This window comes from Pinus tabuliformis, chromosome 2_1 (assembly GCF_031772625.1).
Source record: "Pinus tabuliformis cultivar Carrire ecotype Pingquan chromosome 2_1, CPIR1, whole genome shotgun sequence".
Lineage (NCBI taxonomy): Eukaryota > Viridiplantae > Streptophyta > Pinopsida > Pinales > Pinaceae > Pinus > Pinus tabuliformis.
The window spans coordinates 804,454,924-804,469,043 of record NC_142299.1 but is presented as its reverse complement, the minus strand read 5'-3'; the positions used below and the strand labels follow the sequence as shown (position 1 = coordinate 804,469,043).

General features: G+C 37.7%; 2 protein-coding genes and 1 pseudogene across 25 annotated transcripts; 1 reads left to right on the top strand and 2 right to left on the bottom strand.

The window, feature by feature from the left end:
- Nucleotides 1–1,657: 1,657 nt before the first annotated feature.
- LOC149203026 (putative protein phosphatase 2C 53 pseudogene) lies at nt 1,658–3,216 on the bottom strand (annotated as a pseudogene).
- A 779-nt stretch (nt 3,217–3,995) lies between these two features.
- Nucleotides 3,996–8,826, top strand: LOC149203025 (uncharacterized protein C24B11.05-like). 20 transcript variants are annotated; one of them, XR_016253944.1, is made up of 11 exons: nt 3,996–4,135; nt 4,307–4,412; nt 4,578–4,672; nt 4,813–4,878; nt 5,004–5,101; nt 5,263–5,306; nt 5,627–5,714; nt 5,929–6,153; nt 6,226–6,291; nt 7,878–7,937; nt 8,323–8,826. XR_016253944.1 is itself a non-coding variant. In XM_089403314.1 (10 exons), exons 3-10 carry the CDS (start codon nt 4,624–4,626, stop codon nt 6,803–6,805), a joined length of 813 nt encoding a protein of 270 aa, XP_089259440.1. In that variant the 5' UTR covers nt 3,996–4,135; nt 4,307–4,412; nt 4,578–4,623; the 3' UTR covers nt 6,806–7,936. The 20 variants fall into 20 exon arrangements, 10 of the variants coding, with proteins under 10 accessions (XP_089259440.1, XP_089259443.1, XP_089259439.1 ...); XR_016253945.1 differs by having other exon boundaries at nt 8,320–8,826; XR_016253942.1 differs by having other exon boundaries at nt 8,211–8,826.
- A 266-nt stretch (nt 8,827–9,092) lies between these two features.
- LOC149203024 (pentatricopeptide repeat-containing protein At4g02750-like) lies at nt 9,093–12,784 on the bottom strand. Of its 5 annotated transcripts, XR_016253935.1 has the most exons (3): nt 10,757–12,784; nt 10,402–10,536; nt 9,093–9,463 (listed from the first exon to the last, which is right to left on the bottom strand). XR_016253935.1 is itself a non-coding variant. In XM_089403308.1 (2 exons), the coding sequence occupies exons 1-2, from the start codon at nt 11,837–11,839 to the stop codon at nt 10,486–10,488; spliced, it is 1,134 nt and encodes a 377-aa protein (XP_089259434.1). In that variant the 5' UTR covers nt 11,840–12,784; the 3' UTR covers nt 9,093–10,485. The 5 variants fall into 5 exon arrangements, 3 of the variants coding, with proteins under 3 accessions (XP_089259434.1, XP_089259432.1, XP_089259433.1); XR_016253934.1 differs by having other exon boundaries at nt 9,593–12,783; XM_089403308.1 differs by having other exon boundaries at nt 9,093–10,536.
- Between the last annotated feature and the right edge of the window lie 1,336 nt (nt 12,785–14,120).

The window sequence follows — 14,120 nt, the reverse complement described above, 5'->3', positions numbered from 1 at the left end:
ACAGGTCGAAGGTTGGGCAAGTGTGCCCGGGGTGGATTCTGAAGTACAGTTTTGTGCAGGACTTGGTGAAGAGGATTAAGTGGCTCGGGTGAGCACTACTCTTTGTGCAAGGGTGCACATGTATTGTAAAAGGCAGGGTTGCCTCTCTTTGTAATATTTGGCTAAGTGTAGACTTGGTTTGGCAAGGCACACTTATATGTTGTAAAACTGATATTCTTAATAAAATTGTCGGGCAGACTCACATTACGGGGAGTTGCCCCTCCCCTTTATACTTGTTGCAATTGTTGTTGTTCTTGGTATAATTGCATGATGATAATGAATGAGTATGGGCTTCATTACGTATAAAGGATAACTGCAAGTTTAGTTGGTTGCGAAACACAAGCTAAGTAATGTTAATGTGAAAGTAGGCGTAGTCCACGAATGTTAGTATTGGTGAAAAGAAAGCGTTCGATGGTGCCGCACCTTGCTACAAGCGGTTGGAAGACTACCGCAGGTGTAGGGGCATGACACTAGGGTTGGGGGTGGTGGTGGTGGAGGAATTTCGGATTCTCTGTGCGAGCCGTATGCAATATTATATGAGAGATTGACCCGTCTTGCAAGTATAGTTACCGGCCACATGTATCTTGCAGCAAGTGTAGTGGACGACTCCTTAATCCCTAGAAAGAACTGTCAAACATTTATTAGTTTGAATCTATAGACTTTACAATAATATATATTGTACATATTTGTGGTAACACTGTACAAGAGAATTAGCTAATATACAATACAGTCTGACCGACCTCATTGCTAAGAGAAGCACGGTTCAATCCTTTTCACCAGGGTTGGAATTTTAAAATAGATTCATCTTTAAAATTTGGATGGTTTTTAAATTTTTGACTTTTTGTTAATTTATAAAAAAGATTTTGAAGTTTTTTAAAATTTAATCTATTTGACATGTTGAGAGAAACACGTTCAATTCTTTTGACCAAGGTTGCAATTTCAAAATATTTTTTTTTTAATTTTAATGGTTTTTACATTCTTTTAACTTATTTTCACAATTTCTAAAAAAAATATAAAGTTCTTAAAAAAAATTAAAACAAATTTAAAAAGCATTTAGCAAACAATCTACCCATCAAATTCCATCTCTGCCATGATATTTAGGATATACGATGATATTTGGGAACTTGGAGTGTCCTTTTACTAGCATACAGAAGGACGCTTTAACATGTGGAAACCAGGGAATCGAAGCGGTTCCGCAACCCAAAAATAAAATTAAAATCTATGGTTTGACAATCTCGTAAAATCTAAGTTATTGTGCTGAGTTTAGTGATTATGTAGATTGCAGGTTTGGGAAACAATATAAGTTACCCTCTATTATTTCCCTTCACTTTTGTTGTTCCTGCATGTGGCTATACCGCCATTCATTGATTGATTGTGTAAGGTTGTTTCATTGCATTTCCTTATACGGGATATGTTCAATTACCCCTCCTAAAATGTGTATCAGATCCACATTTATAACAATGGTGTCTGTTCCTCCATTTTACGAACGAACGAAAAGTTCTTCTGCTTCATTTTTAAACCATCAAAGTCTGTAATATAGGGCAAAGTGTAAGTTTATAGGGCAAACTAAATATGAGGTTAAATGTACATATGAAATGAAATTAATGAAAAAAGAATGGTGAAAAAGAATCATCGTACCTGTTAATTTATATAAAAATGAATATAAGCATTTATACATAAAAGAATGGAGGATTTCCCGCTACAATATAGGGTGGACTCGTTTTAAAATCCAACTTTCAAATTGGGTCAAATGGTTGTTATCAGGCTTGTTTTGATGGCAGTCATCCCTCACTAATTCCATGTTTTGCAAAAATGTCTGAGTTGTACTATCATCACACTAATATCATCTCCTGATTTCCTGGTTACCGCTACTTCTACAAGCTTTCTGCAAGCAGCTATAGGGCCCCCTCCTAATGGTGTCAAATTAGGCTGTTTCTCAACGCAGAAAGGCCTGGCAATATCCAATGCTTCTTGATTACTCACCATATTCCACAACCCATCTGATGCCAAAATTAAAAACTCGCAATCAGATGTTATTTCAATCTTTCTAGTTTCTGGTTCAGCCGTTATCCATTGTTTCATGTGCGAGTCGCCTATGGCCCTAGATACAGCTAGAGACCCCTGAACTCGCCAAACGCCGTGGTGGAGGTCCACAATTCCACCCAAATTCTCTATCCGTTGTCGCTCGTCCTCCCTTCCGGCTCGATGATCACATGTAAGGGCTTCAGAAGCTCCATTTCTGCTAATAACTGCTCGGCAATCCCCAGCATTGGAAACCACTAAGTTACCATCTATAATCAGAGCAGTTACACAGGCAGTACCGCTGCCGACATCCTGCTTCAAAAACTCTGCATCTGTTTTTAGGTACCCTGCTCTAACAGCTTCTTCGAGAAGGTTCGCTGTTTCATCTTTCATGCCCACCATAGCATCGAAAATATTCTGCCCAATATTTTCGGCAGCGAAAGCTGCAGCTTTCCGACCGCTATGACCATCGAAGACGCCAAAGAAGGCCTGTTTGGAATCACCAAGAACATTGACAATGGCCTTGTGGGTGTCCTCCATGAATTCTCGCCGACCCTTTTTGCTCGAAACCGCATAATGAAGCCCCTCCACATTGACCTCCATTGCTTGATCTACTGCCGAGAACAGCGTATTTAGGCCCGGCAACTGGAGCGGAATATCCAGCCTCTGCGGTCGTTTCCTCTTCAGCGGAGGCGAAGGGCACCTGCGGGCAGTCGAACCATTCTCCACTGGAACATTGACACAGAGAGAGACCGCCCTCATGACCGGGCTCTTCCCGCTTTCGCTCCACAGCAGATTCTCGCTTCTGTTAGTCAGCACAGGGCCCACAAAAGTGGCCTGGATTTCGGTGGTCTTGGGCGTTTGGAAACCACGATTCCAATGGGGACCTGCCCATACTTCAATGTCAGAATCTGGTATGGAGGGGGACCTGCAGGAGCCCAAGAGCGAGGGAGAATTCAGTGGTACAAGGCAGGCCATGTTCACAGGCTACCGATGCTGCCGCTACTGTTGATGGTGGTGAAGGTTGTTGTTGCCTTCGAAGACCCCAAGCAGTATTAAATAAATTTTCCTTTTTGCGTCTTGCCCTTTGTGTTGTTACATTTCAATTGAATTTCTCTCTGGGAGTTTGTTAGATGCTTTGTGGGTCATAGGCGCTCTACTGTGAGCGTTTATATCGCAGTGAAGCGTTGAAATCAAATATGAATTCTTGTTTTGTGGTTGGTCAACACCTCTGTACGCGAATTCCCAACGTACAAGTTACTTACAACCTGTGATACCACCGTCTCCGCGGTTGAAAACCATGTAATCCTTGCTACGGTTCTTTAGTCAAGATAAAGGAAGCACCGGGAAGGGTTTCTTTAGTCAAGACGCATCGATGGGACGTTTCAAGCGCTCCCCTTCTCGCCATTAATAATTGCGAGGAGGGTCCCTCATCAATGGCAATTGTGTTGGAAGATTTCGCGTCAGACCTTCCGCGTAATAGCCTTGGTGACCACATCTTTTTCACTCCCTTCTGATGTATAAAAATACATTAGATAACTAGCGTTTGATATCTAAAAATAAATTAGATAGTTAATTTAGTTTATATTTACATATTCTATCTGGGTTGGGTTTTTCGTATTTTTACGCCGTAAGGCGTTTCCCTCTGAGATCAACTTCCCTCTCTGCCTACCTGTCATCTTCTAAGCCACAGGATTATATGTTAGACGATTGCAACCATTTCAGCCGTTGATCGGGGTTGCCCAAACGGTTTGGGCGTTTCATCGAATAGTTTCATCCGGGCAGCAGGGTTTGTACCTCAGATCAAACGCTTGCCCTCGCTCTGGATTTGGTTTCATCGCTCTGGATTTGGTTTCAGGCTCCCTGTTCTTGCCGGTCTTCGTATTTTTCCTCTGGGTAATTATTCCACTGGATCATAGGCTGCTGGATCATGCCATCAAAGGCGGCGCCATCAGATGCGATGTGCAGCAGATCAGGTCTCTGAATGCGAGTGCAGGAACAGAGCTTTCCAGGGAGACTCCAGAGGTTGGGAGCACTGATCAACTAAAAATAGCCCTAAAAAATTCCTTACAAGGTTAGCTTATTCTTACATGGGTATGTTATGCTTTCTGTTATTGAATTTGGGGTCCTTATTGCATTTTGGATGATAACAGTAATTCGGAGCTGAAGGATTTAAGCCTTTTCTGAAAGTAAATTGCTGATTGCCCGTTTGGGTTTTGTGAATGTCAATGCAAGGCCTGAACAGGGGTGTTTTCGGCGTTCCAGTGGCTAAAAGGAACGAAATAGAGAAGCTTCTAATGCTGCTTGAAGAACAAAACCCTGTACACAATCCTACTGAAAATCTCCAAATGGTAAATGCGTTTGTATTTCAGTGTGACACCTTCATTTCACATGAATCTAGTTGCAGGATTCCACGTCGATTCCTTCACCGCGTAGCCTCCGACCAACCATGCCTGCAACTTGAATTCTCTCTATATATATATAACTTCTTTGCATATTCAATGTGGTTTTCGTAGGCTCAGTGCAAATATCCATTGCCTCTGTAATTGCGAATTCTGTGATATGAATATGATGGAACAATCAACAACTCAATTCGATTGTCTGCTCTTCGGTACTTTTGGCATGAATTCAGAAGAAATCCTGGATTCTGTTTCAATTTGAACTTTTCGCATATCTTTAATTGCATTTATCATGAACATTTTGCCAGAAATTCCAAAGTTATTTTGACGCTCTGTTTTATTTTTGTCACAGATTTGGATGATACTCTGTATCCTTCCAGTACAGGCATTGCCACAGCCTGCCGCAAGAATATTGATGGTGTGCTGTGAATTATGTCCCGTATTAAGTTTTACATACAGATTATTTTTTCCTTCCTCTATTAGAATTCAATTAGTTTTTTCTCCCTGGGTGTTGTTTCATGGATTTGATTAATGTTGTTCCAGAGTTTCTTGCACAAGTTTTCGGATTCAGCAGAGAAATTGTTTCCAGCCTCCGTACAGAATTTTATAAAACCAATGGGAGCACTCTGGCTGGGCTGAGAGTAAGATTTCCCGCCTTCCATATTCAATCTGCAAGAAAAAATCAATTCTTATTCACTCCCCTTTAAGCATCACCATGTGACAACTTCATAGAGCAGAACAGAGGTATCATTGCTTGGAGGATTTAGGCTGTTTGACTGTGACTAATAACTGTTGTTTAAAGTTGCAGAAACTGGGTTATGAGGTTGATGCAGATGAATATCACAGGTGCAATTCTATTTTGTTTGTGCTGTGAATGATTGTTTCTGTCACATTTTTCCTTTCCTACAATGAGCAAAAAAGAAAATCAATATAGAGTGCTGTGAGAGACCTATTTCAGAAAAATAGAAATAGCTTTTCAGCTTTTGTATTTAATTTTCCATGACATTCATGCTTAAATTGTATCACTAAGCATCATGGCTTAGTGAGGAGATTCACCTCTATTTCTCCCCTGAGATAATTGAAATTTATCTGGCTAGGTGCATATGCTTTATTGGCATTTTATCAAAAGGAAAATCTTATACATGTGTAATTTTCATAATTTCTAGATTTGTGCATGGGAACTTGCCATATGAAGTCATTGAACCAGACCCTGCACTGAGAAGCGTTTTGATGAGCATGCCTCAAAGGAAATTGGTAAGTATTTGGTAATGAGTTGCATAAATTCAATTTTTAGGTCAACTTCAATAGAATTTAAAGCCTTACAAGCACAAACACAATTCTATAAGGTTGCTTCCCCTGTGGATAGTTGAAAGAGATCATGAAAAATACAATAGTTGGCATTATTTCTCTAAGAATAAAATGAAATGAATGCAACCATAACTATTGTTTGGAGATATCTTATGTGCAGATATTTACAAATTCAGATAAGACTCATGCATGTAAAGTCCTAAAAAGACTAGGCTTGGAAGACTGTTTTGAGGATGTCATATGTTTTGAGAGCCTTAATATGGCTTATCCTTTTAATCAACAAACTGATGAATGCAAACCCAATACTTCTCCTGTTTTTATCAAGCCCTCAATTGAAGCCATGAAGCGTGCACTCACAATTGCAAATGCAGATCCACCAAGAACAGTAAGTTTCCAGCGTTTGTCTTTAATTTGTTTACATATTTTTACAGTGATCCTTCTTCGAACTCTTCTGCAGCTCTTCTTTGATGACAATGTCCGAAACATAGCAGGAGCAAAAGCAACAGGCCTTAATACAGTTCTGGTAAGCCCTCAAATGACCCTCAGAAATTACTAGTGCATGTCATAATTTTATCAAATTGCAGGAAACTTTATAATTCTTTGTGACATAGTGGGAAAGGTTTAAGATGGAATTTATTCGTTACAGAAAAATAGTGGGGGAAAGAGAGTTCTGTGTTGTAAATTGTGAAAATTGTTTTAATAGTTTTGACCATTGGACTCGAAAACTCCTGTTCGTAGTCAAATTTCTTTTGAATCTGAGAGAAGTAAAAAGATTACTTGAAAGTCTAGATTATCATTCTTGGTGGCTTGATATTTATTGGTTTCTTACTTAATTTGGTATGTTGTTTGGGAAGGTGGGCAGCTCTGTAAAATCTGAGGAAGCTGATTATTCCCTAGAAAGTATTCATAATGTGAGGGAGGCAATTCCTGAAATTTGGAAGGAGACAACCAAATACATGGGCCATGATAGAGATGACAACTTTGACTTTTCAATTGTTAATGTGAATTCCATTGAAGAAACTCCTATTGAGGGTTAACTAGCCAAACATTCTGAAAAAATTTATCATTGAATGGAAAATGATAAAATATTCACATTTAAATAAGCTTGTAGAGTTTGTTAATTTCTACATTCAGGTCACTTGGATTGAATCCCACAACGGTTTCACAATCAAATGACCTTCTACTATGATCACTTATTGTACAAGTATGATCTAGGAAGCAATTCTCTTTGATACATTTGCAGATTTTTATGGGTCTTCTTGCAGAACCCAAAGGGCTTTAAACGCTTGTTCAATTCTGTGGCCAAGGAATCCACTACCATTGCTTCCAATTCCTTCTGCATGGACATAAAGTGTGCCCTTTCTGCCATGTTGCTAAGAACTACTGGATAAAAATGCCAAACCACAACACTGAGGGCCTGCATGCTGGTTAAACTTAAAAGCCTGAGGAAAGGTAGAGATTTGGCTGACAAGACTTCTTTGGAGACAATCAATTGTGAAAATGACCATCCAATTAATGAGAGAGAAATTTTCTACTTGAGTTCAACCCAGATTAATTCCCTTTCCCTTGCAAAGGAATGCTGATCTAGAAAGCATCAACAAAATACAAATGAGAGGAGAAGGAAACAATCAAAATCCAGCAGTGCTTGGAATGCAATCCGTCATTTGCAAGGGAAGCAATAATGCTTTTCTTCAGATTGTAGGTTGCTGAGAAGAAGAGAGCAATAACATTTATTTTTGCAGATTCTGCACTTCTTTCATCCTATTAAAGCAGCAAAAAAATTAATTATCGTTTTACATTTTAAGAATAAGATATTTGGAACCCTTTCATATGATAGGTGTAATGTCTTTCAACATGCATTGGGGTTTGTAAGTTTGAGAAATTTCAATGGGCATATGCTAAAATCGGATCCTCTGTTTATTCTGATAACTAGATAAATATGTGTATGCTATTTCTAAACAAAGACGGAATTTAATACTTACAATTACCATCGTTCTTTGGTTTTGAACTCTTATCAAAGGAAAATTCAATCAATCCATATTCCTCGATCCCACTAAATCTTGTTTTAGATGTTGAGGATTGCTAATTTATTTGTTTTCACAATTGCAGCTGTAAATGCTGATGGCTTCTTAGCACGGGATATAACATTCGAAAATGCAGCAGGGCCAGGTAGTCAACAAGCGGTAGCCCTAAGAGTAGATAGTAATCACTCTGCCTTCTACATAGGAAAGGTTATTTCATTAACATTTAAAGTAGTAGCACATGATATTAATCAAAATTCAACAATTGCATTCACACTTATATAGTTTTTTAATGTTGTTTTGAATGAAAATACTAAGTTTTCATGGTTTCTTCATAAATAAGTGTAATTTGCACAAATTCATGGTTACGTTTCTGTGTTATATGAAAGCTCAATCTATTCTATTTTGAATTTGGAATCAGGAGCCAAGTCGGCACTTCTAATACCAACTTCAATGGACATGCACAAACTATGAAAGTTGAAGAAAGCTATATAACTTCCGAGGTGGGTGTTCTTGTTTTTGTGATGCAGCAGAAAAGGAGCAGAAAAGGATCAATCCAGAAACCAAAAAGACTCAACAACACTGCAGAATACCAACTTCAATGGACATGCACAAACTATGAAAGTTGAAGAAAGCTATATAACTTCCGAGGTGGGTGTTCTTGTTTCTGTGATGCAGCAGAAAAGGAGCAGAAAAGGATCAATCCAGAAACCAAAAAGACTCAACAACACTGCAGCTGCTTGTTCCCAAATAGGGGGCTTATCTCCAAATTTTGTTTTCCCTTTCATCCATTTCTCTTCTCTAATTGCAGGGGTGTCACTAAACTGAACAAGGTACTCAATTTATATCGTGTTAAGAGGAGCCATTCTTTATTTATTTGTGGGATCGAACATATGACCTTTCCCCAATAAATAACTTATCCTGCCTGGCTTATCAGTTATCAGTCATAGTTAAGACCGATTTTATGAGTTTATGAAACATCGTTCAGATGAATTTTTAGGAGTATTACATAATGTGCAAATTTTGCATTGCAGTCACACTTCGTGTTTTTTAATCTTTCCTGTGAATTGGATCTGAATCACATTGAAACAAGTACAACAGGGGTTGTATTTAAAACCAATAAGATTCACTTAAACAAAACTCAGAGAATATGTCAAGCATCAATAGTTCTAGTTTTCTTATCAAATTTCAAAATAGAACAAATTTTACCACAAGAGAGCTCATTCCAAATTGATATTCCAAATTGATATGGTTCAGAAAAGGGCACGCCATCCCATCCCTCTTCCCATCCCTTCCCTTTCCATTTGAGCAAAACAAAGATATATTTTTATATCATCTGTGGCCATGCATTTTTTACCACAAGAAAGCTCATTCCAAATTGATATGGTTCAAAAAAGGGCACACCATCCCATTCCTTCCCTTTCCCTCCGAGCAAAACAAAGATATATTTTTATATCATCTGTGGCCTTGCATTTTTCAACAGCTTCTCTGATGCAAACAATACATAGAATATAACAGATGGACAGTTCTCATGCCTCTAATCTTAAGAAAATATTTCTACCGTAACAAGTATCACTCCATGAATATGGTGGAGAAGCAATTAATTTTTTCATTTGTTCACCCATCAAAATCAGTTTGTAATGACATTCCACGTTGCAGAATGCTTTGTCACCTCTGCATTAATCAGCAAACAGAGAATGAGATTAGCTCTTGAGAATTGGAAATTATAATCAATTCAAGGTGAATTTCAAAGATTAAAGAAAATTCTAACATAAAAACCATGTTGTGATCATTATAACAAACCTATACATGTAGATGTCCTTCCAATGGTTCAATTGTCGGTTGCAAAGAAAGCATGCTCTGAGAAAATGGGCAACATGAAACACTTCAACATTTGAATTGTTGAATTGCTTTGAGATGGGGTGGCTAACATCCCATACTCCATGTTCATGTTGTTTCCAAACAGGGCATTGCACAGTTTCACACTTGATAACCGTCAAGAGCCATCGGTAAGAGTAATCCCTGACTGTGCATTTAAGAAAAGTGTAGAACATTATACCTGTGGGTTAAACCGAGTTCAGGCAGGCCAGACCCTTGCTTACCCGGGAAAGATCACAAACCATATTCTTGTAAATAGCAAGTTTAAGGGAACCAAATCCATGGTGGTTGTCAAGATAACTAACATAGAATAACAACATAGCAAGAAAATCGTCATTCACTACACACTGAATTTAAAATAAATCCTTATGGTCACGGTATGGGTATAAGCATAAGGAGAACTAAGTTCCATTACACACAGAAATCACGGTATGGATATAAGTAGAAGGAGAACTAAGTTCCATTACATACATAAAATTGAAAGACATTCTGAAAATATAGAATAACAACATAACAAGAAAAATCGTCATTCATTACACACTGAATTTAAAATAAATCCTTATAGTCATGGTATGGGTATAAGCAGAAGAAGAACTAAGTTCCATTACATCCAGAAAATTGAAAAACAATATGAAAATATCAATCGCATTGTCTAAACTAAAAAAGCTAGGAAACTGTAGTAATCATTCTCCTTGACTAGACTATTAAGAAGAAATTAGAGCAGTTAAAACTACCTAAACGTCGTTGAAGTAGCCATAGCTAAATCTGAAACCCTCCTCCGAGAAACTCTTCCGTAGAAATTAAATAGGGTCCATGCATTAATAACAAAAAAATAAATAAGCCGCAGACTTGGTGGAACATTTGTCAACCTGGAAAAAGAAAGGAAGCACTTGGTTATTTAGGGGAAGATAATTTCAAACCACCTTCGAACTGTGATTGAGAACCATTCACTCACCTGTGAACAAGAAAACAAGACGGGTCTCATAAGACCTAGATAACTCATAGCAAAAAGGGGAGAAGAACCACTTTCAACCAAGAGAGCAATCGCAAGAGGAAGATGAGATGATGAACCCTCGTGGAGTCAATTACCCGCCAGACGAGGATTATTGCAGAGACAAGAAATGAGCAAGGTTTCCGCTCCTGTAAGCCAAGGGAGAGGTCGAGGATTGGTATCCTCACTCCAGAAGCTGGGTAATGGATCGTTCTTTGCTTCAGAAGGTGTCGCATTAGCTGAACCTTAGCTAGACTTTTCCCTGCTTTCAGGGCGGACAACATGTCAGGCATATATCCTGCCTCCTTCATCCGCTTAGACAAGTGATCCAGCATTGCATAAATTCTCTCTGACTGTGGGTGTGATCTATCTCCTACAATAAATTTGTGCACCACATTCTTGATTTCAATCCAACTACATCCAGGATTCTTCTTTACCTCCCTATCTTTCATCATTCTTCTCACCTTTGCAACATCATCCCACTTGCCTGCAGCAGCATAAATATTTGACAGCAAGACATAGGAAGCTGCATTTTGAGGTTCCAAATCAAAAAGGTGTTCTGTTGCACGTCTACCTATATCAAGGTTTCCATGGACTCTGCAAGCACCAAGCAAGGCCTTCCACAGAATAGCATCAGGCTCATAAGGGATGGAGTTGATAAGGTCCTCTGCTTCATCCAAGTGCCTTGAACGACCAAGAATATCTACCATGCAGACATAGTGCTCCACTCTTGGTCTAATACCATGATGCTGACTCATGGATAAGAAATAGTGCCAGCCTTTGTCCACTAGGCCTGTATGACTACATGCAGCCAGAACACCAAGAAATGTAACGTGATTTGGAGTCAAGCCTGCTTGTTGCATTTCTTCAAAGAGTAGTAATGCCTCCCTGCCATGTCCATGCTGAGCATATGCTGATATAATTGTGGTCCATAAGACCGTGTCAGGTTTGTAAATTTTATCAAATGATAGCCGTGCATCATCTAGGTTCCCATCTAGGTTCCCACATTTAGCATACATATCAACTATGGCACTTCTCACAAAAACATCTGACTCAATCCCACTTTGATTATTTGAGCATGAACCTGTTTGCCCTGTTCCAGGGTTGCTAGGCCAGCACATGAACTTAACACAACCAATTAACCAATTCTTTGTTCCTATGTAGCATCCTTGCTTTGACATAAGTTGGACATAGATGAGGACTTACACCGACATTCCATATTCAACAGCTCTACTTAGACATTGACATAACTCATATAGACATCTCTATGATTGGGACTCAGCAACAGACAAACTCTGCTGTCAACTCAGCAGCTTATGAAATGGCCAAAGTCTTCTTAAAAATTTCAATATTTCTACAGTTGAGGATTGTAGCAAAGCTCAGGGATCAAACTTAACTCCATGCTTATGAGGCATCCGCGTTCTCACAGTTACTTGCAGCTCATTCTCAGTTTTAATGGGAAGGTGATATATGGTGTATTATTGTTGTAGTGGCAGGGGATGGATTTTAATTGTTGGTTGGACCAAAAGAAATTGATGCAAATCAATATTAACTAGTTATTGATAATTTTGCCCACTGAGTTCCTTGAGGTCGAGTATAATGCTTTCCTTGCTTATCAAAGAGTATTGATTCTTTTCAATAGGAGTAGCATGTGAGTATCAGTTTTATAAAGAAGATTCTTTTTATTATTAATAAAAATATAGATAGTTAGTTTCATTTTAAAGGGTTATAAATATGAGTTACAAATACAAGACTTAAAAGGTTGTAAATATTTCAAGGGTTGTAAATATGAGTTATTAATTGTTTTTACTCAAAACATGATAAATAGCAATTTAGCAATTTCTTTTTAGTTGAGTGACTCAAATTCATGTTTCTTTAGGTTGACGGTAAACCCACTAAAGTGGAAAAAATTGTGATTCCAATAATTAGAGGAATTGTCATCATGGGGTGATAAGAAATTTAATATTCCAAGAAGAGGAGGTAGTAGTAGATTCTAAATAAATTAGCAATGCAATAACATAAATGTTTGCAACAAATTTAAAGAGATCCACCTTGTTGAATAATGCACACACTACATGGATAATGGATTTCCGCACTTTATGCCTTACGGCGTTTTCTTTGCAACATCTGGTGCAAATGCTAGTAAGTTGAAATCTAATTATTTAGATAGTTAATTTAGTTTATATTTATATATTCTATCTGGGTAGGGTTTTTCGTATTTTCGGTTGAAATTTAGTTTCTTTTATATTTTAAGTTCAAATTTTATGAAAAAGACTGAAGCGCGAAACTACTTTAAAAAAATAAATTATGGTAAAAGTTTCAACCTAGTAACATAATTTTACTAATAATTTTACTCATATGGATCATTTCAGCATTATAATAAAATTGAAATTCCACCTAACTTAAAAGAAAAATAATCAAATTTACTATGGATGGTTTTTCATATTTTAAGTTCAAATTTAATGAAGTTCAAATTTTATAGGAGAGATTGACCATTAAAACTATTTAAAAGGAAATAAAGTATAAAGTATGGCAAAAGATATCCAAGAATAGAGTAATATGATTTCTCTTCAAAAGGAAATAAAGTATAAAGTATGGCAAAAGATATCCAAGAATAGAGTAATATGATTTCTCTTCAGAGATATCGTTTTTTCCCTTCGACATTAAAAGAAAACCATACTCCTCTAACTTAAAAGAAAAAATAATTAAATTAAACAAATTTATTAAATTAAATATTCACCATTAACTAATTTAATTTATATTTATGTAAGTTTGATTTGTGTGGTTTTTTCCATATTTTAAATTAAAATTTAATTTCTTTTATATTTTAAGTTCAAATTTTGTTAAAAAAAAATTAAAAATAGAAATCATTAAGAATATGAATATATATATATATATATATGTATGTCATATCCCTCACGTAACTCAACGTAAAATAAGTTATGAATTAGTTACAAACTAATTCTTGATAACTGATTTGGGGAAATCAAGAAAGTGGAAGGGGAGTTGCCTTTGAGCGCTATGGGGATACGATGAGTAGTTCTTGGGCTTCCTCTTGAAAACTGCCGGAATACACCGCTGTTTGTCCTTCGTCCCACTAGCCTGACAAACATTCTGGAGATTTTATTTGGTACGGTAAAGGAGCGCGCAGATACGGAGAAAGCCGAAATACAGTCGCATCTTTTTATTTAAAAAGCCGGAAGTGAGGATTCGAAGGAGCAAATCATTAGCCGCTTCGATGAACTCTCTTTTCTCGTTCTACGGCTGAAGAATCGACTGATAATTTCTCAGCTATATTTCTTATTCTGACCAAGGGCAGTTGATGCTGCTTGTCCAGCAGGTCCGGGGTTCGAGCTCCGGGAGCACGAATTCTCATGTTGCCTAGCTGTGGCGGTGGCGACGGCTAGTCTGTAAGAGAGAAAACTTTGCTATTCTGCAAGAAATGCTCGATTGTCAGGTCTG

Bases quoted from the DNA above. Each gene is read 5' to 3' on its own strand.
- LOC149203025 (XM_089403309.1), top strand. From the start codon at position 4,624: ATGAATATGATGGAACAATCAACAACTCAATTCGATTGTCTGCTCTTC. The intron at 4,879-5,003 runs GTGTGCTGTGAA...ATGTTGTTCCAG, and splicing joins CTGCCGCAAGAATATTGATG to AGTTTCTTGCACAAGTTTTC. The intron at 6,292-6,622 runs GTAAGCCCTCAA...TTGTTTGGGAAG, and splicing joins CAGGCCTTAATACAGTTCTG to GTGGGCAGCTCTGTAAAATC.
- LOC149203024 (XM_089403306.1), bottom strand. From the start codon at position 11,839: ATGTCAAAGCAAGGATGCTACATAGGAACAAAGAATTGGTTAATTGGT.